Source organism: Colius striatus, chromosome 7 (assembly GCF_028858725.1).
Source record: "Colius striatus isolate bColStr4 chromosome 7, bColStr4.1.hap1, whole genome shotgun sequence".
NCBI lineage: Eukaryota > Metazoa > Chordata > Aves > Coliiformes > Coliidae > Colius > Colius striatus.
The window spans coordinates 33,665,364-33,685,482 of NC_084765.1; the positions used below are offsets into that span (position 1 = coordinate 33,665,364).

General features: G+C 41.5%; 1 protein-coding gene across 1 annotated transcript in view; it reads right to left on the minus strand.

Moving 5' to 3' along the window:
* Positions 1-20,119, minus strand: part of MCTP2 (multiple C2 and transmembrane domain containing 2) — a 123,261-nt gene that overhangs the window by 86,620 nt on the left and 16,522 nt on the right. The window contains exons 2-5 of the mRNA XM_061999141.1: positions 18,986-19,089; positions 17,654-18,191; positions 12,766-12,828; positions 11,536-11,644 (exon numbers count right to left, since the gene is read on the minus strand). Coding sequence (XP_061855125.1) covers positions 11,536-11,644; positions 12,766-12,828; positions 17,654-18,127 — 646 coding nt within the window. The 5' untranslated portion in view covers positions 18,128-18,191; positions 18,986-19,089. The remainder of the gene's footprint in view (positions 1-11,535; positions 11,645-12,765; positions 12,829-17,653; positions 18,192-18,985; positions 19,090-20,119) is intronic.

A 20,119-nucleotide genomic window follows, 5' to 3' on the forward strand; every position in this document is an offset into this window, starting at 1 on the left:
GATTTAGTAAGTCATACAGATTGAAAAAAAAAAAAAATCACTTCACAAGCTGGAAATAAGGGACAGGATAAAACTGAGGTGCAGCAGCATATACAATTAACTGATCCCAGCTGCCATTCATTTGTCATGTTCAATATTGTCTGCACTATACATTTGGAATTAAATTTCCTTCCTAACAGTTCCATTTCATTAGAAGAATACCACAGTTAACACAATAGTCCTGGCTGTCCCTCAGCCACAGTACGAGCTGCCAGCAGGAAAAGTCCTACCAACTCCTATCCCAGATTTCACATTCAGAAAAAAATTGAACTTGCTCTCCCTGGCTGCCGCTGAGATCCTGACCAACAAATGCATAGCAGCTCAGGATAGCCCAGTGTAAGACCAGTACTCAGTCTTGTCAGTAGTATGGGGAAACAATGAGAATGTGGAAAATCCAAACATCCAAAGCTCTGATCAGTGTTACATGTTATGCAGACTCGAGGAAAAAAGAGCTATGTTTTAGCATCTATTTGGAATTACCCAGTAAAGAACTGTGCTCCTGAGACACACAGACTTGTTTTTAAGGATTACAGAAAGTTTTTGTTCTGTTTAAATTTTAAAAGAGAAGAATTGTAGAGCCCTGGACAATTCTGCACATAAAGGGTGTTTCAGTCACAAATGGACAGTATCAGTGGGTTTTCAAATACTACCTGCAGCTGGTCCTTTTCCTAAACAGTAATTCAACTCCCTTCTGTGAAAAGATGCTGAAAACTTAAAAAGAAGTTTCATCTTCTCCTTTAAGAGAGCATAATAATAAAGGTCTGATCCAATGCCAAGGAAGTCAGAGGGCAGCTTCTCATTGTTTTCAATGGAATAGGACTAGACCTTTCCCTAGAATCCTTCTCAGAACTATGATTATACTCTTACATAAAAGGTATAGCTTAAAACCAACACACTTTCCAACATGAGTGGGAAGACATAGATAAATTGTAGCTCCACAATGTTGGCAATGGCCCTCAGAGGATACAGAAGTTGAGAAATAACAGCGTTGAGCCCTTTAGTGCCAGTTTCTGGCAGCATTTTTAAGAAAATAAAAAACAAAACACACACATACACACACAAAATGGCTTTTATTTACAGGATAAAGCAGGAGAAAGCTGCATTATTAAAAATAACAGTAGTAATAGTAATAATAACTGCCACAACCTATTCTGTGCTTGAAATAGCAACTGGCTGAAGACAAGGGAAGCAACTGATGAAATGAAAGCACGAAGAGAGTGATTCTGTGATGGAAGCAGGTGGTCTATGGCCATAACTCGTCTGCTTCTGGCACAGAAACCTCCTGAATGATAGCAAAACCTGCAAAGAGAGAAAGAGGAGACAGAGAAAGCAAACAGCCAGCGAGTTCAATATCTGCAAGGATAAAACTCCTTTCTCCAAGGATGGGAGGCAAGAAGACTATAGCTAAGTAAGCTTCCCAATTGCATTACTGCTCTGAAAGCTTTCCAGGTTTCATAGAGGAAAAGAAAAATAAAAGAGGGGGAAGGGCTGCCCAGCACTGCTCATGTGAGCCAGGCTTTAGAAATCATTCTCATATATATATATATATAAAAGAGAACGTCTTTATATTAATTTATATTTTTTTATATATACACATATATAAGTAGATAAAATGAATATATATTTGTATAACTACATATTAATAGAAATATATATATATTTCTATTAAAACATATAAAACCCAGTGAGATGGGGAAGAAAGCTATAATAAAAAGGGGCCTTTAATTAAATAAGATTGCCACTCTGGGATCAGGCCTTCATGCTTGTCAGCTTACTCTCAAAATAAACATCTCAAACCGGGGCCTCAGTGGTGTCACTTACTCTGGCAAGGCACACTGGGTAATCCCTCGCTATCTTGACAGCTACATAATGTTCAAACTGTTTCACGGGTGAGCGGCGGCACTCGCGCGAAAGAAAATATTAACGCCGGGAATTAATAGAAAAAGGGATGATGGTTTACAAAAGCCAGACAAGGAAAAGGTGTCAAGTTAGTACCAGTGTTAATTGTTAGGGAAAATAATTGTGGAGGGGCGTGCGGGTTTCGGCAGCGCTCGCCTGTCGGGCTGTCAGAGGGGTAACATCTCAACTAGGCAGGCAAGGGGAAAGGGGTCGGCGGCTCCCGGATCATACAAATGACGGGCTGACACCGCTGCGCTGGCAAACGGGTGGACTTTCACCTCCAGCTCGGCGAGCACTGGGGCTCAGGGGGGTTTGCTGGGGCGGACTGGGATGGCCAGGAGAGAAAGGATGGGGCTGGACTGGCAGAGCAACCCTTTCCAAGGCTTTCAAGGCTTCTCCCAAGTTGCTTCTGAACCTCCTGTATCTCCCTGGGTCAGCATGCTCATTTCTCTTTTTCTTTTAAGATGTCCCAGATGGCATCCAGGAGATCAAAATAGGTTAAAGAGGAGATGAGGAATGAGAAATAAACCAGGTGGACAGGGCTTGATGAGATGAACAGCACAGACTGCCAATTACCAACTGCATATGAATTCCAGGTTTGACAGCTTCGGGATTCAAGATTGGGATGACACGTACATCTATTAAAATCTATTTATTAGAGAAAATCCACAATCTAGCCAAAAGAGTGTAACTTTTAAAAAAAGTACCTAGGGATTTTAGAGATGGACTGGCCTAGGAAAGGACATCTTTTGTATAATTTGCATTTAGACACAACAGGCATCCAATAATTTTCTTAAGAAGCCAGGCCATTTAAAAAAAAAAATAGAAAATAAAGCTTTTCAGCAGTCATTTCCTAGAGAAGGCAACAGAGCCAGCTTTTAAGCATGTACATCCAGGGTCTTCTGCAATGCAAGGTCTGAACTTGTTCATCTCAGTCCCATCAGCTGTAGTCACGTGTCAGCAGGGTAACACACGAAGACTGATTATTCTCCAAATCACTTAAGAGTTTAAATCAAAAAAATAATTTTTCTGGTAGGCAAAGCAAGGCGTGAAGCTTTGAGGTTAATTTAAATATTGAGCAATGATGAGAAGGTTCTCACACAGTAAAATATATGGACAGAATGCATAGATCAAACAGGATCTGCTTCTCAATTGAAATCAAATCCAGGAAGAGTAAAAAGTCATTCCATCAGCTGGCCCCATTCTCCCATTAGAGAAAGAGCACACACCTCAACTGTGATGCTCTCTTGAATTCGTTTCTGTAATACCTATTTTACTTCTATTTTCTTCCACTAGGACTAAAAAGTAGCAGTGCAAGCAGACCAAACAGCTGAAATCTGAGCAAGCTTCAGTGAGTACAAGTTGCTGGGACAAAGCAGCACGAGAGGGTCTAGCAGCCTAAGAAACTGTTAATGGTGTTTTTAAATGGATACTGCTGCCCTCTAGCAGCTACCGAGAGAAGCATCACATCAACTGGGTTTGATACTACTATACACTTGCTTCATAATTAGAAAACAAAAAATAATCCGACAAAAAAAACACCCCTGAAGACCTGATATAACTTCAAGCCACACACTATTTTATAGGAGTCAACTTACTGGAAACGTAGCATATGAAACAAGTCTTACTACATAAATAAATTCATAAAAAATACCACCAAGTTGCCTTAAAATCCTGAGATATCAAAGAACAGTGTGAAATATAACCTAGACCATCTTAAGTTTTGGTTAAAACACGCCATATTAATCTGAAGGAGGAAATGAAGGATTTATTTTATATGCACATAAAGAATAATTTTCCTAAAATCTTTCCTAGAAATGGAATTACTGAAGTTATTTACAATAAGGAGTAAAGGCATTTTAAAATGGAACACATACTTTTCTTTTAAGTGGAAAACCACTGTATTTTTGCAGTGAAATATCTGAGATCAAGGCTCAAAGGAAAATCAGAAATAGCATTCTAGTGGTAGGAAATTCAGGTAATTTTGGAAAGTTTTGCGCCCAGTTAGTTTTACGTGGCCAGATGGAAACAAGCAACACCAATAGGTTCCAAGGGAAAATACACCAACAGAAAAGCAAAAACAAATTCAAAATCCCCACCCCACAAACCAAAAAACCCCAAACCCCACCATAACAAACCAAAAACACCAGAGAAATGTGAAGTACATACACAAACCTGCAGCCGCTGAGGATAAGAGGACAAAAAAAGCCTGAACTGAGTATTAACAGAATGAAGAAGAAGATGTGGAATGTTCTATGCAAGAGACTTCAGCAACTGTGTTTAAAAAAACAAATTAAAAGAAACAAATAAAGAAAAATCTCAAGACCCTAAGAAAACATTGTTAGTCCAAGTCAACATTGCATTCCCAGTCAGGGCTCGGGTACAGAAGCACAGGAGGGCACTAAGACAGGGCAGAAGCCACTTTTATATCGCTAACCAGACAGAAGATCAAGTAGTTGCATCTTTTTGTACTCTCAGTTGTTGGCCTTACAAAAGCGCCTTATTAGGGGTCCCAGAAAGATGCAGTGTGAGCTGTTGGTGCAGGCAGTTGCCATTCCAAGAGCCGACTCTGACAACTGACAGAGCCTGAACAGTTTAAGAAACCTGTTATCTAAATTACATTTACCTACAAAAGAGCCATGGTCTATTCCCTAGGTGCTACATAGTCTCTTCCAGTGCTGCCATTGCCATATTCCTAAATTTAGCATTCATTTATCAATGGTGGCTATGTACACAATGGATTCATTGCTTTTATTTGAACTCAAGGTATTTTCCCAAGGTTCCTATCTCAGTGCATTCACTTCCCACAGCCAGTTCAGGAGGGATGCTTGCAGGGATCACTGTGTGGAAGAACAAAGTTTCACGTTGCACTTCCAGGCACGGGAATTGGCAGGGCTGGACGCTGGCAGCGCAAGTCTTTGTAAGCACAGCTATATGGGATCCAGCAAACATCAAAATAAATACCCAGCACCACTCCCATTCCTAGCAGTTATAAATTAGCTGTGATTACCCCTTTCAAAAAGAAGTGTGAAAAGTTGCCTAATACATCTCAATAATTAATAAATGTGAAGGACTAATGATCTAATTGCAGATACCCTGAAAACAGAGAAAGTCTAAATTAATCAGCGTGTTTGCAGGGAGTGATTCAGCCTAATTGCTCTGAGCGTTTGCTTTCCAAACAATGGACTTGCTCTAAGCTGACAAACACTCAGCAAAGCACAAACGCATCCCTTTCTTCAGCACTCTGGTATCAGCGTGGACCCAGGCAACAGATAGCCCAGAGTTACGAACAGTGGGCTACTGCAGGTTCATTGCTGCTTAAAGTATATGGTTTTCTGTCCTCTTTCATTTTTATGTCCTTGGATGACTGAGTTTTGGCACAGCTCCCACTGATGTTAAGAGCTGACCATGCAAAGCTGCACAGCCTCTATGCCAGCTCCAGGAGACCCCCTGGACTCCCTGACAGTGGGTGTTGTGAGGTCTGAGAGCAGATGATGATGTGCTGAACAGTGGAAGCAGGATGCATCCAGTGAGATGATGGCCTGTTCTGTACTCCTGCAACCCACCCTGCCACCTTTGCATGTTCAGCTGCCTGCATCACATAAGACAAGAAAGAAATTGAGAGCAAAATCACAGAGCAGGAAGAAAAAACAAGAGAAACCCAAAAGAAAGAAACAGAGGTGAGGCACAAAGTTCCTGTAAAAATCTAGAAAACATGAAAACATGCAGAAAAGAGACACACACAGAATTCAGGATGGAGCAATGTAGCTGGGGGTGGGGGGGGGTAGAGGGGCGAGACCACAGCTTCTCACCAGCTGACATCACATGTGAGAAATAGATTTCTTGTAACTGTACTGTTTAACAGATGAAAAAAATATATGCAAACTTTAAAAGTACAAGATTTGGAAACAGGAGGGGCTTCTCACCCTTACAGGCACTCAAAAAACTGGGTTGGGTTTTTTTTATGGTAGTGGAGCTGTGTTTGTCAACTCAAGGAAGGTAGCACCTCCTTACAGCCGTGGCATCACAGTGCTGCTCAGTGTCCCAGCCTCACCATTGTGGAAAGGTGACTCGTACAGGCAGTAATGTGCACAGTCAGAGCATCTCAGAGCCATAAAGGAGCAGGACATTTCAGATTTCATTAGACTGACTCAAACGAACATGAGGCATCACCTTCCCCTGTGAAAGTGAAACAGCAAGTAGAAATGGGCTCCAGTCTCTCCTAGTTCAGAGTGAGTGGAGTTGGAATTTGCAAGTCACAAAAACAGGCTCGATGAGGACATAAACCACTAAGGGTGCAACAAAATGACAACACTTGGAGCACTGATGATTAATAACGTTTGAATATTTTAAGCCAAATAATATCTGCAGTAATCATCTCTTTTCTGCAGAAAAGTGTTTCACAGACATCTAATTAATAAAACACTTCTCTGCTTTATTATCCATTTACAGTATTAAAACTACATAAATCACAAACTCCTCGACATCACTAAAATGCATCATCTGCTAACAGTAGTACTTCAAAAAGCAGGCAAAACCCAGACATAGATCCATAACCTTCAGTATTTGTGTCATCAATTACAAGAACTATAAATTACAGGAACCCATGCACCATCTAACATTAGGCACCAAACGTACATGTAGGTAATGTGAATGACACAGGCTGAGCGCACCTCGCCATCAGCTTAGTTTCTAATGCATAACTGAGTTAGACCGTATCCTAAGAAGCAAGTAAATCAGACTCCAAGCAAGCTGATGACCAACAGGCAACACGTCTCCCATCCTGCATCTCCAAGGCAGACCACACTGTAATTTTGACACAGAGAGGTATTTTTTTGGAGCCTCTCCACTTTTTGTCAGAAGCAAGATCCTGTTCTAACAGCACTCTGCTTCCTTGGCTTGGGGACACATATTGGGTGCTGCTGTATGGAGGCTTCTTCTTTCCCTTAAAAAATGTGAGGAGAAGAAAACACTGTAACTCTCTTTTTTTTCCTGCATTGCTTATGCACTTTACAGGAGGAACATGCAGCTGATGCACTGCACCCTCTCTACAGAGGGCAGGTACAAGGAAAGGAACTACAGAAAGTCAGGGACTGGAGAGACACAACAAAAAGACATAAAACAATACAAGAGGCAAAAAGTGAAGAGAAAAATAGGAAAGAGTAGATGCTAACAGGGATAATACTACAAAGAATGGGAAAAAAATTAGTAATAAAAATCTGGTAAAGTGAAGGAGGAATTTATATCACACTAAAGGGAACGTATCTTGGAAAGAGCAGCATATAACAAGTCAAATAGTCTGAAAAAATATTGGGAAAGCTGGGCAAAGTAAAGTCACATATTGACTTTTTGGCCTTTAGTAATCAACAGAACCAGGGATGGGGTATCCACAGCTTCTCTGGGCAAACCATTCAATTGCCTCATCACCTTCATAGTGAATAATTTCTTCTTCATATTTAATCTAAATCTACTCACTTTCAGCTTGAAGCCATTACACCTTGACCTGTCACCACATGACCCTGTAAAAAGTTCTCTCTTACTTTCAGGTAGGCTCCCTTTAGGCACAGGAGTAGCAGTAGCAAAATCTATGTCTTTCCACGGCTAGTAACAAAGAGGAAAAAAGGTTATATATCTTAAAAGTAACTAAATATCCTATTCATGACAAAGAGCTGAATAAGACTGTTAAAAGATGCCACTTCAGAGCCACATTTCACACTTGACAGTTGATTTAGTTAAGTTGTGATCAAGCAGTGCCATCACTGATTAAAAGTTTTTAATCTGCTCACCTTCACTCAGCCAGGTGTAATTAATTCCTACTTAGTAACTGTTGAGAATTTAATGAGCAAATTCCAGGAGAGCTCTGTGGATTTGCTGAGGAGGGGCTGGAGTTTCCTGCCAAAGCCCTTTTCCAATGGCAGAATTACTTCTCCTTTGTCACACACCTTAGATTCACTTTATGTATATTTATATACACACAAATATATACACGCACTTCTCATTGCAACAGAGGCAGAAACAAAGATGGACACCAGCACGAGAGACTTCGCTCGCTCGAATTTCAAGAGCACCGTGTAATCCAGGAGCCGCCACGAGAGGGCAGCGGCCGCACGCCCACCGCGGGAGGTGGGCAGCGAAACGGGGGCAACGGGCGCGCGCGGGAACCGCGCAGGTTATGCAACATCATCTACGACCTGGGTGAGGGGACACAGCATGCTCTCAGCAAGCTCCCTAATGACACCAAACTGGGAAGACTGGCTGATATTCACCAGAAGGCTGTGCTGCCATTCAGCGAGAGGGAAGAGAGGAATCTCATGAGGTTCAACAAGGACAAGTGCAGAGTCCTGCATCTGGGGAGGAACAACCCCATGAAACAGGACAGGCTGGGGGTGACCTGATGGAGAGCAGCTCTGCAGAGAGAGTCCTGGGAGTCCTGTTTGATAATAAACTAACCATCCTTGGAGGTCTTCAAGACCCGCCTGGACATGTTCCTATGCGACCTGATCTAAGTGGACCTGCTTCTGCAGGGGCATTGGACTAAGTGATCTCTAGAGGTCCCTTCCAACCCCTACCATTCTATGATTCTATGAGCCAGCAATGTGCCCTTGTGGCCAACAAGGCCAATAGCATCCTGGGATGCATCAAGAAGAGCGTGGGCAGCAGGTGGAGGGGGGTTCTTCTCCCCCTCTACTCTGCCCTGGTGAGGCCTCATCTGGAGTCCTGTGTCCAGTTCTGGACTCCCCAGCTCAAGTGGGACAGGGAATTGCCAGAGAGAGGCCAGTGCAGGGCCACCAAGATGATGAGGGGACTGGAGCATCTTCCTTATGAGGAAAGGCTGTGGGACCTGGGGCTGTTTAGCCTGGATAAGACTGAGGGAGGACCAAATCAACCCCCCTAAATACCTAAATGGCAGGTGTCAAGAGGATGGGGCCAGTCCTTTTTCTGTAGCGCCCAGTGAAAAGACAGGAAAAGGGGTAACAGGCACAAGCTGGAACACAGAAAGTTCCACTTTAACACAAGGAAAAACTTTTTTACAGTTCAGATGAGGGAGCCCTGGCACAGGCTGCCCATGGAGAGTGTGGGAGTGTCTGGAAGTTTCCAAACTCAACTGGACACGTTCCTGTGTAACCTGATAGGTGAATCTGCTTTTGCAGGGGATTAGATTGGATGATCTCTAGAGGTCCCTTCCAACCCCCACTATTCTGCAACTCTGTAAAATTTAGGAAATTTGCAAGATTTATGTTAAACCTGACTTAGGTTAAAGATGCAGCATATACTCCTCACTCAGTCCATGCTCTTCACATGAACATTTTGTTATTTAACATAGAGCACACCACACAGTATATGGAGTGAGTTTCCAGCAATAACCAGGCAAGAAGTTACCACAGGCTACGGCCACTTTACTTGAATAGGAGAACCTTACTAATCCTACCTATAAACTCCCACACTCTGCCACCACTGCTACCTAACCAGAGCATTTTTGCAGTTGCTTACACAAGGCTGACCAGAGAAGGTTTCAGACTCCAACACACACATTAAACACAGGACCAGCACCTCAGCATTACCCCCTGGAGAGCTCCTCATTGCATGCAGAAAACCTTGGAGAAGATGGACTGAAACCACTGAAACCCTTTCCCAGCTGTGTCAGACAGCATTGCTTCGTCAGCTCTAGAGGTTTGCTGTTCCCCAAATGTGAATGAGGACGACTTGACCTTCAGCCCAAACCATGTCTGACTCGCGGGATCCACCAGCTGCAGACAGTATGTTCCTGTATTCAGATTATTCTGGGCAAACTGATACACCCCAGCACAGCAGCTATATCCAGCTTCATGGCAAGGGGAGAAGAGGGAAGTCACGTTCTTCAGGCCCACAAGTTTTCTCTGAGGTTTTCTCACATTGGAGAGATGAGCAACGCTGACAACTTCTCGCTTTTAAAAACACATTGCAAAAAGCACAGCGGTTGCAGGTCAGGCCCGAGTGTCACGCAAAGATCCCAAGTAAGCAGAAGGACAGCAGAGACCTATTAAAGATGTTACCTCATCAGGGCATCAGCAGCATGCCTTTTTTTTTTTTTTTTTTTTAAGGAGCCATCATTGCAACATGGTGGTGACTGAAAAATAATCATTAAGTCACTATTTTCTCCCCTCCCAGTGCCTGTGCAAGAAAACAGAAATAATTTTATTGAATGATGCATCGCCACATACTTTAGTTTACTAAATGAGTGGTCATTTACCACAAAGCAAGAGAGACTCATCAAAATGCCTTTTTTTGCCTCTTGCTTATGTTGTTTCACTGTGTCATTCAACGCTTCACTAAGACAAGCATTTGCTTTCTTGCACAACAAAATGCAGCCTACAGCAAACTATGCTTTGTTGTCTTTAGAAATACGGCTCCACTGGAATTGCTCATTTACAGCATCTTTTCCACATAAACAGCTGGATGTGTTCTGGCTTGTGCAGCTTGCTAGTAAATCTGATGAACTGCTACACTGTTAGGAAATACATACTTCTGTAAAGATCTTAATCTGTGTATCCATCCACTCCTTCCAAAGAGAGGGAAAAAGAGCATATACTTGGCCAAGAGTTACTGTTAGGTGAAGACATGAAAAACCAGCATGGAAAAAGTTAACTGAGATAATAGATAATGGAAACCCCAACAAGCACCCCATGCAGGGTTTCTAAATCCATCCAGGTCCCTCCAGATGCAAACCTTCACAGACCTGCAAGCTGTGCAAGCTTATTTTCTTTAAGACTGTATGAATAAACCCTACTGATTCATCTGAAAAGAGAGAAATTGCTCACACATTTTACAATGCCAAAGTATTAGAACTGTTTCCACATGCAGAAAAGAAAACATTAAATAAAGAATAAATCTAAAATGCAGAAAGACTGGACACACAGAAGAACTCTCTGATAGGTTCAGATTGAAGGTCCCGAAGCAGCTGCTGCTGCAGAGCCCTATGAGCCTCCGCAGAGCCTCCAGCAGGACAGCTCTTCTCTCCACAGCAAGCAGAGAAACTACCAGTTGTCTGCTTATAACCGCTTTTACTCCCTGTGGCAACAGCCTGAAAAAGAGCCAGGCTAGCAGCAGGCACTTTCACATAGTTTCTCCAGGAATCCCACAAACCTATTCTAATTTGTTTGAGAATGTCTTTTTGGTTTTACTCTTTTTTTTTTAATGTTGTCCTCCTCCAGATTAGAGGAGTTTGTTGGCTTAAAAAACGGTTTGCCTTTTATTACAATCTTTGCATATAACTCAAAAAGCACTGCTAGAGAAGCTCCATCATTTAATAAATGTCAAAATATTCTTTGCCTTTTTTAAGCTCAAATAGAGTTTCTCAAGATCAATGCCTGAATAGGTACAGATGCCAAGGTGGCACTTTACAGTCAGACAAGAGCAGCAGCAAGAGGGCAGCTCCTTCCTCTGTGTACCTAAGGTGGATAAACCAAATCATTGAGTGCTCTGACCCAGGCAAGGGACCCAAGTCAATGATTTGTTGCATCAGTGATAAGAAAAATAAGCCAACTGCTGCCAAATTGAAGTCAGTGAAAGAAGAGTCATGGGAATTCTAAAGGCAATCAGCTGAAAGGTGGGGCTTACCACAGCGATCTCGGATAACCAGGTTCCGGCCTTCTTTCAGGTGGATGGTCAGCAGGTAGGCAAAGGGGCTGGGCAGGTCACTCAAGCAGTCGTTTGCTTCCTCTGGAGCCTAAGGAGAACAAAAAAGTTTATCAGTCACCACCACATATCTTCTGAAGTAGACCATGATGAAACAGGTGTTCTCTCTGGTTTGCAGAGAGAAAATTATCATCTTTCCTTAGGGGGATCTTTTACAGAAACAACACAAATCACTGTTTCTTTCCTAGGCTTTGTTCCATTATGCAAACAGCTAATTATCAGCATTAGGTACATTCAACACAGCAAGGGGTAACACAGGGAGAGGTATGCCTGAAAATTAATTAATAAGAGCAATATTAACATTCATATATTGGATGCACAAGTTCTCCAAATCCTACCAACTTACTACATTCTTACACTGTTTCTTGTACACTCATAGAATATCTCAAAGCTGGAAGGGCCTCATAAGGATTGAGTCCATTTCCACCCATTTGTTGACCTCATGAGGATGTACAGGTTTCACATGGTTTTTGAGAGGACAGCATTGCTTTAGAGTTCTAAAAGACAGAAACAGGGCAGTGGGCAGTAGCAAACTCGAGAGGATTCTTGTTCATCAGGGATGCTGCCAGGGTTACAGACTTCAGCATCAGCATCACCCAGCTGGCTCATTCAATACAAACAGCCTCTGGACAGCACTTGAGAGGTTATCAGAGGGCAACAGTAAAGAAGTTCATACAGAATAGGCAAATATGATGCACATGAGAAGTGCACATGTCAAAACTGCCAATGTCTTCTCATGCTGCCCTAAAACTGTTTTTGTTGTCTGGCAGACCCTATAGCTGTATTATCTGCTGTCTTTATTTTAATTCAGTTTGTTCCTGGGCTGCTACTTGAGTATTTATGCTGATGCTTCTATCAGTTACCAGTACAACATAGAAATTAGTTGAAAAAAAATCCAGAATATTTGGGTCTTTTAAAAAGATTAGTAACTACTTTGCACTATCGAAAGAAAAAAAAAAACCCACCACCAGAAAGAAAAAAACACTAAACCAGAAAACTCAAACAATAACATACAAAAAAAGCCCTGGAGAATTCTATAGGAGTCTTCTTCACCTGCTGGGTTTTTACATTTCTGAGAAGCGAAGAACCTAAATCTAAACCAAACCCCACTTCTCATCAAGTTCCAAAGTGCTTTCAAATGAAAGGACTTACCATTTGATCATCAAAAATTTGAGATGATATGGAAGAGTCTAGATCCATTTCTCCACATGGGTACTACAAAAAAAAAATGCAATCAATTAAACAACAGGAATATAGGGATCAAGAAAACACTTCTGGTATCAGTCAAGAAAGTACTCATACATGTTTGTAACCAGTGAAATTATTTTGCTTATAAAACCTCCCCCTCCATAATTTAGACATTTCTTTTGCCTGCTTTACAGTAACTGCACTTAGTCTCTTGAGCTTAATTTACAAAAATAAGTGCCTGTTTCCAGCTATTGGAGTAGATTCTTCTCTTCCCCAGTAGTGACCTGTGCTTTAAGTGCTGAACTTCTTTACCACAAACTCTCCTGATGCCTGAAGGTGACTTGGTCAGCATTGCAATGCTCACTCCTATTCCTGAGCACAATTTTATTTGCTGAATCTCCAAGGGTTCTTGCTAAGATGAAATTAAAAATGCCAGAAGCAGTGGCAGCAGCAGCAGTAACATCCTGGGCCTGGAGAGCCATTTGCTTTCTCACTTGACTACAAGCTCTCCTACATCACCCAAAAGGCAAAGCTCAGGGGGAAAATGATAAAAAAACAGTCAAAAAGAAAAGGGGAAAAAAAATGTTGGACATGTACTTCCCCTCACTTTCTGCAGTAACTGGAAGATACAAAAGATTTTTATCTAGGGCTCAGCATAAGAGAGGAAGTCAAACATTTCTTCCTCAATACTGGCTCAACTGAAACTTGAGGCTATGGTGGAATGGTATCTGGATTGTCCAGATGCACAGAAGGGATTCATTGGTGAAGACAATCCTGATGCTGTTCTGTCTGCTAAAACAGTCTATGATCATCATTTTAGCTGAAGAGGACCTAGATGCCTGGGCAATTCTTTTGGTCAAATGCAGGGCAATCACAGCCCATTCAAATGCAAAGCAACTCACACAAGGTGGAATTCGATCCTCCTGTGAAAATGCTATATTATGTGCAGTGTGGTAACATCCAGATCTCTCAGATGAGAGCTGCATTGTGTGGAGCACGATGCAAACGTTAAAAAAAAGAAAAAGAACCAGCTCCTACACCAAAGATCATAAATCTCAGAGATACTGATATGCTGAAACAAAATGTAAATATGCTTTTATGTAATTGCTCTCCTCCTCCTCCCCCCTCAATACATATATTACATATCAGGAAGCATAGTAATCCAGCATTGCAAGTAAAATTTCTCTTGCATGACAGACAAAATTTAACATTATGGTTCCCACAGTAATCGTAACTTGGCCACCTTGCAAAAACACATTAAAAGTAGAAAAATTATCATCATAAAGAGCAGCAGAAGAGTCTTCTTGCACAACAGAACTGAGTTACAGCTGCTAGGGGAATCCTAACTTTGAATTTCCTGACTAGTATGCGTAAAAATCTCACTTGTGTGCATTAAACCTGGTATTTCTCATAGTCTCTAGCTTCACGGCAGTCTCCTTCAGGCACCATCATCTCACTGATAACGGGTTCTCTTTACAGGTTGTTTTACATGGCATAAACATAGAATCAAAAAACTCTCTTGAAATTATACTAATAAAAAGTACCCTCTCTGGTAGCTTGATGTCATTTGTAATAACGAAAGTACCCTCGCAGTTCTGATTTTGTCTTCATTCTGCTTTTTGTTTACTTGCATTACATTGACAGATTTTGAAGGAAGATTATAATTTTAAATTTTAAAAAAAAGCTTGTTTTTTTCATTTTAGGTCCATATAAATTGCTATTATTCTAGGCAGCTAATTGCAATGAGATCATGACAATACGGTCCTGAATTCTTGAGTTTGATCTAACTACAGTGATGTTTCTGAACTTTAAAGCATAAACAAACGTGACCACATTCACCAAGCAGATGACAGTCTGAAATGTATCTGTGTAAAAGCAAATCAAACAAGAGTATATATGAACATATATATAAAAATCAATCAAACATTCTTCCTGACAAGGTTTACAACCTCTATCTCGTCTTGCTTTCTGAAAAAAAATGATTCAAAATACGAGGACACTGAGTGCATCAGCAACATGACAAGGCTTTGGGTTGCCAGTGACTCATTGCAAGGTGTTAGTAAGAAGATGAGGATGTGGTGTTAGAGCACTTCAGCAATGATGTGTGACCAGGGACAAAAGCCAACTCCAAAAAGTGGTATTAACAATGCCTTTTGCTACCCAAAATCAATTAGGGAAGGGTTCAGTGCAACTTCAGTTGCTTTGTCATGCTTCAGATTTGCCCATCTGGGCTGCAATAGAGGATGGATAAAGTAAATCTCTTAGCAAGTGGAAATATGGTACCTAGGAGAGCCTTTACTGTAGATGACATTCTCAGGGCACTGACAGCTCTGTACTGAGGGTTCAGAGGACTGTAAAAACCACAGGCCCACACTGAGCTCATACATGAGGCTTGGAAAGTATCTGATGATACGAGGTGACCAAAGAGAACCAGGAAATGAGTAGGTGGCATGTGACAAGCAATTCAGGGGGAAAAAAGGCTCAACCTACATTTTTGCTTTCTTTAGTTTGTTTTGTTCTAAGTATCTGCCTTCCTTCTGATTTACTTCACTGATGAGTGAATGAAGCTCACAAAATGATGATGGGAGCTACAGTCATACTTCTCCCTGCAACCTCACCCAGCTTTAAGACCAATAACCTCTACAATGAAATGTCCCTACATGAGACACACAGAGTATATACAAATGTACAAATTTTGTAGCTGTTCAATAAAGTACAAGAGCTGCATTTAGCTTGGAGGAGACCAAGAGGTGATCTTATTAATGTTTACAAATACATAACAGGTTGGTCTCAGGAGGATGGAGCCAGGCTCTTCTCAGTGATGGCCAATATTAGGACAAGAGGTAATGGGTACAAGCTGGAACAGAAGAGGTTCCTAAGAAATATAAGGAAGAATTTCTTCCCTGTTGAGGTGAGAGAGCACTGGAATGGGCTGCTCAGATGGGTTGTGGAGTCTCCTTCTCTGGAGACATTCAAAACCCACCTGGATGAGCTCCTGTGTGACCTCCTCTAGGTGGTTCTGCTAAGTATTCTTTGGAATAATTTCTGCATTTAGAAATTTTAATTGTAGGAAAATTATAGGAAGGAAGACAGGATATCCACTTAGCAAGATGCTTTGCCATAATAGTAAATACTAAATTACTTATAACAGAAGCTTACATATAATCACACACTTTGGGAAAAATCTAAGTGCTGTAGAGAATAAGCCAGACTCAGACTGTGCATCTGGAGGAAACAGAGTTAACCTATTCCATCATGATACAGATATGTCCTTCTCCTAAAGCAATTAGTTTGTCCAAAGTGAAAGCAGGATTTAGGATTAACTTTGGTGCTGCTGTGGTAAATTTTACATTAAGAGTTTCTGGTATACCAAAGCAGAAGAGAATTGCTGCTATCATTAAAATAACTTGGAAAAAAACACACCTAAAATAAAGACGTGTTCATCATGTTCCATCTACCACAGATTGAGTTGCTACAACTTCTGAACACAGTTTAAGCACAGACACAAAATTGTAGCTATTAATAATAACAAATAACAATAATATTTGCTATTTTAGCTATTTTTCTTATGCTGACCTCTGAATAATGGCACACTCCTGTGGTTGAAGCCAACATGTTAACAACTTAGCAACACTAAACTGGAAGGGACGATCAGTAACTACCAGCCCAACACTTTGCATCACAACAGGCTAGGAGCTAACACTGCTTTGATAACGATACACAGACCTTCCAGATGTAGAACAAGTAGCTTTATTTCAGAAAAGATCATTTTCCCCATAGCAGCACTAATGATCATTTTGAATAAGCGGTTAAAACCATGTTAATTAACCACTCCCAAAGGAATACTTCAAACCAAAATGTCTGTTTTCCATTTTTGCAATTTGGATGACTATGGAAAGCAGCTACCATAACTAACATCTAGGTTACATGTGAAAAGGCCTCAAAACAAAGTTCAAAATCTAATGTTCTCAGTGAAAACTCATCAGAAGAATATGCACTTCACAAAACAGATACATTTTCTCCAAAATGTTTATGCAGCCACAATCTTCAACTGCTGCCTATATTATAAAGCCACCATGGAACTCCCCAGGATTACCCACTTTGTTCAGGCCAGGCAGGAATTAGTTTCATGTCAGATTTGAAGCACACTGGACTCAAATCCCTCTGTTCCTGGGATATTATGTCCAGTCACAGAAATATTGACAGCCAAGGTGAGGGGTAAGGGATAAAGTGAGATGAGATGGTGCATGCAGAGGAAGCATTTTGATTTTGCATGTCCTCTAATGAATCATAATGCAAACCCAAAGGACAACCCTGAGCATGATGTTACATGTTCACTGTTCTCCGTTACGTGCTTCCTTTGGTTAATACCAGGTACAAGCAGAGTTCACCTTGCTCATCTGTCGTCTTTCACCTCTTGCCTTCAGCTGGGTTCTAAGTAGGTGGATGGTAAGCTGATTTTGCTACAGAGCCACCCTGGTGAAGCTACAGTAACTAAAAATAATACTATGGCAAATGTACCAGCAGCACATTTCAGAGCTTAGGGGGCTGCAACAACTTTTGACTTAAGCAAGTCCAACAGATATTTTAGGTTTGAAGTACCATAACCTTGCCAGAGTTAAAAAAAAAAAAAAGTGAAGCAGGGTTATTTTGCAGCTGCAGACCGACTGAAAGGACATTTAAACTGGTCTCCAACATTTTATATATCATGTATGGTTTATGATTCTTTTTATCCCCCATTCATTCCTTGAATTGAGACCCCTTCTCCCGCCCTTTATAATGCAGACAATTAAGGAGAAGCTCTGCAAGCCCAAGGCAGTCTCTGAGCCTGGCTGGTTCTCAAGTCACCTACCTCTGACCCCTCATCTGTCAGAGCTGTGCTCAGTCGGGCACTCTGCAGCAGCTCAAAGAGGTCAGCGCTGGATTTCCTCTTCGCCTCGGACACGGCGCTGCCCACGCCTCGCACATCTAGCTGCGTGGCTGTCACATCCGTGTCTGCTGCCTGCTGGGATGCCCATGGCCAGCCCTCTGCTGATGGCCTCACTGAAGAGCTTCTACTTTTCATAGACCCCATAGACCTAGAGAAGCTCTCTGAGGAGCAGCTTGTCAACACCCGAGTACTTGAGTAAGTTGTTTCTTCTTCCGTCAGAGTCTCAACCTCCAGCATGTCAGGCACTGACACGCTGAGGCGTCGGTCCAAGGAGTGGATTTTTCTCTCCACCATTTTGCTAGACCTCTTCTTTGTCTTCCTCACACTTAGGTTTTGCAGGAACGGTCTAGTTTTTTGTTTCAGGGATCCCCAAACGGACGGTTTATCCAAGTCCATTGCTGCGAGGGGAAATCTCAGCAGTGCCTCCAGCACAAAACGGCTTCAGCGATTCCCAGGGTGACTAAAAGGAACGTGGGAAGAAGGCAAGTCAATCACAAAAGTGAACAGCCTCTGAAGATTATGATTCATGTTGTCTCATCTTGAAACTTTCAGTCATTTTTTTCAAAACAGTTATAACAAAACATGCCGCATTAGTAAGTGCTTCCAAATACGATCTAATGGGTAGGTTTGATTATTTAGGAGGAAAAAAGCCAGAACAAGTATTTAATCCTACACAAAAATGCAATGTCTGCCCACTGCTTTATGACTGCTAAGAGGAGATGTTACATTTCTTCTGCCAAGTGCCAATCTGCAAAAATTTGAGATTTATCCAACTTGAAACTGCTTCTGTACAAAACTTACTGATGGAAGTTAAATCATGATAATGCTAGCACACAGAAAATGCTGGCAAAGCTGGCACTGTAATTTCTGCTGATGCTTTTCCAGCATATGGAGAGATTTTTTTGGCTATTTCCTAGGCTATGTGAATTCTTACTTGACCTGTTAGTCAATCGGCACAACACAAAAAAACAACAATTTAAGTGGCTGCAGCTGAAGAAGACACATAGAACATAAGAAATCCCAGCTAAGACCCTCAAAACACCCCCTTACATTAACCCACTGCCAGTGAAAGTCATCACTGCAGAGTTTTCCTCATAAAGAAGGCAATTGAGAGAAAAGGAGGACAAAAATGAACAAATGGATCACTTACAGATTTTGAACACCTACTGGTGGATGTTTGTCTTTGGGCTGATTCATATCGAGCATTTACACAGTAGGAAGGGACAAGAAAAGAGTCAAAACAAAATCACCTACTGTATCTGCATCATAAGGGAGTGGTCAAACGGACACCTCTGTGCACAGGAACAGCCTCACAGACGGTGTCTTCTGTGATCAACAGCTGAGCAGACATCCTTAATCTGCAAAGCAGAGACAGGCAAATCATCATCAAAACTCACTAAGGAAAAAGGTGAGGAAACCTGCAGATTTCCTCCTTTTCAGTCCCACAGTCATCCACACAAAGGTTACAGTATATTCCTATGTCAAGGTTACAGTATATACCTATGTCCTTCGAAACATATACCCATTAACTACATGACTCCTGCTTCCAAAAACTCACAGTATATTTACATTCTAGCAGTTGCATAGTTGACCGTATATTACGTACCCCACTGTTTTCCTGATCACTAGGGAAAATGTCAGAAGAGGCAATAGAAATACAAGTGTTGTCTGAATCCTGAGAGCTCACTGTCTGCTTTCAAAGAAATCTGCTCTTGCATTCATTAATTTGAATGAGGTTGTACAGCCAGTTACTTAATAACTTAATCAAATACTTCTGAGACTAACCTCACCATACTTGCAGGGTATTCAGGCATCTACAAAAAATGCTTTAACTGTATTACTGTGAACTAAAGCTGCACAACCCTCCTCCCATTAATAATGGTATTTGAATGATTAATATCAGCATCTTTCTCTCCTTTACAAAACATAACCTTTAATGGCCTTATATGCATTCACAAGGCAGTAACAAATTTTGCCCAAATAGCAAGGTGTGCTCATATAGATATATCAGCTTAATGCATTATTATCACCTCTATCTCCAGAAGTCAGACCCAGTATCAAAGTGAACATGGAAAAACTGAAATTGTTTTTTCCCCTCACCACATCACTGAGAAGCAAAACCAACTGTCAGGTCAGACAACTGCCCTACTGGTTGAAGTTATGGATGTTGCTGTTAACAGTCTCACAAGTCAAACCCTCTCAAGCAGTTACTGCAGGAGACTGATTTTATATCATACTTTCTGGGTGTCAGGAGGATGGAGCCAGGCTCTTCTCTAATGTCTTCTCTAATGTCTAACATTAGGACAAGGGGCAATGGGTACAAGCTGGAACAGAAGAGGTTCCAAAGAAACACAAGGAAGAATTTCTTCCCCATTCAGGTGAGGGAGC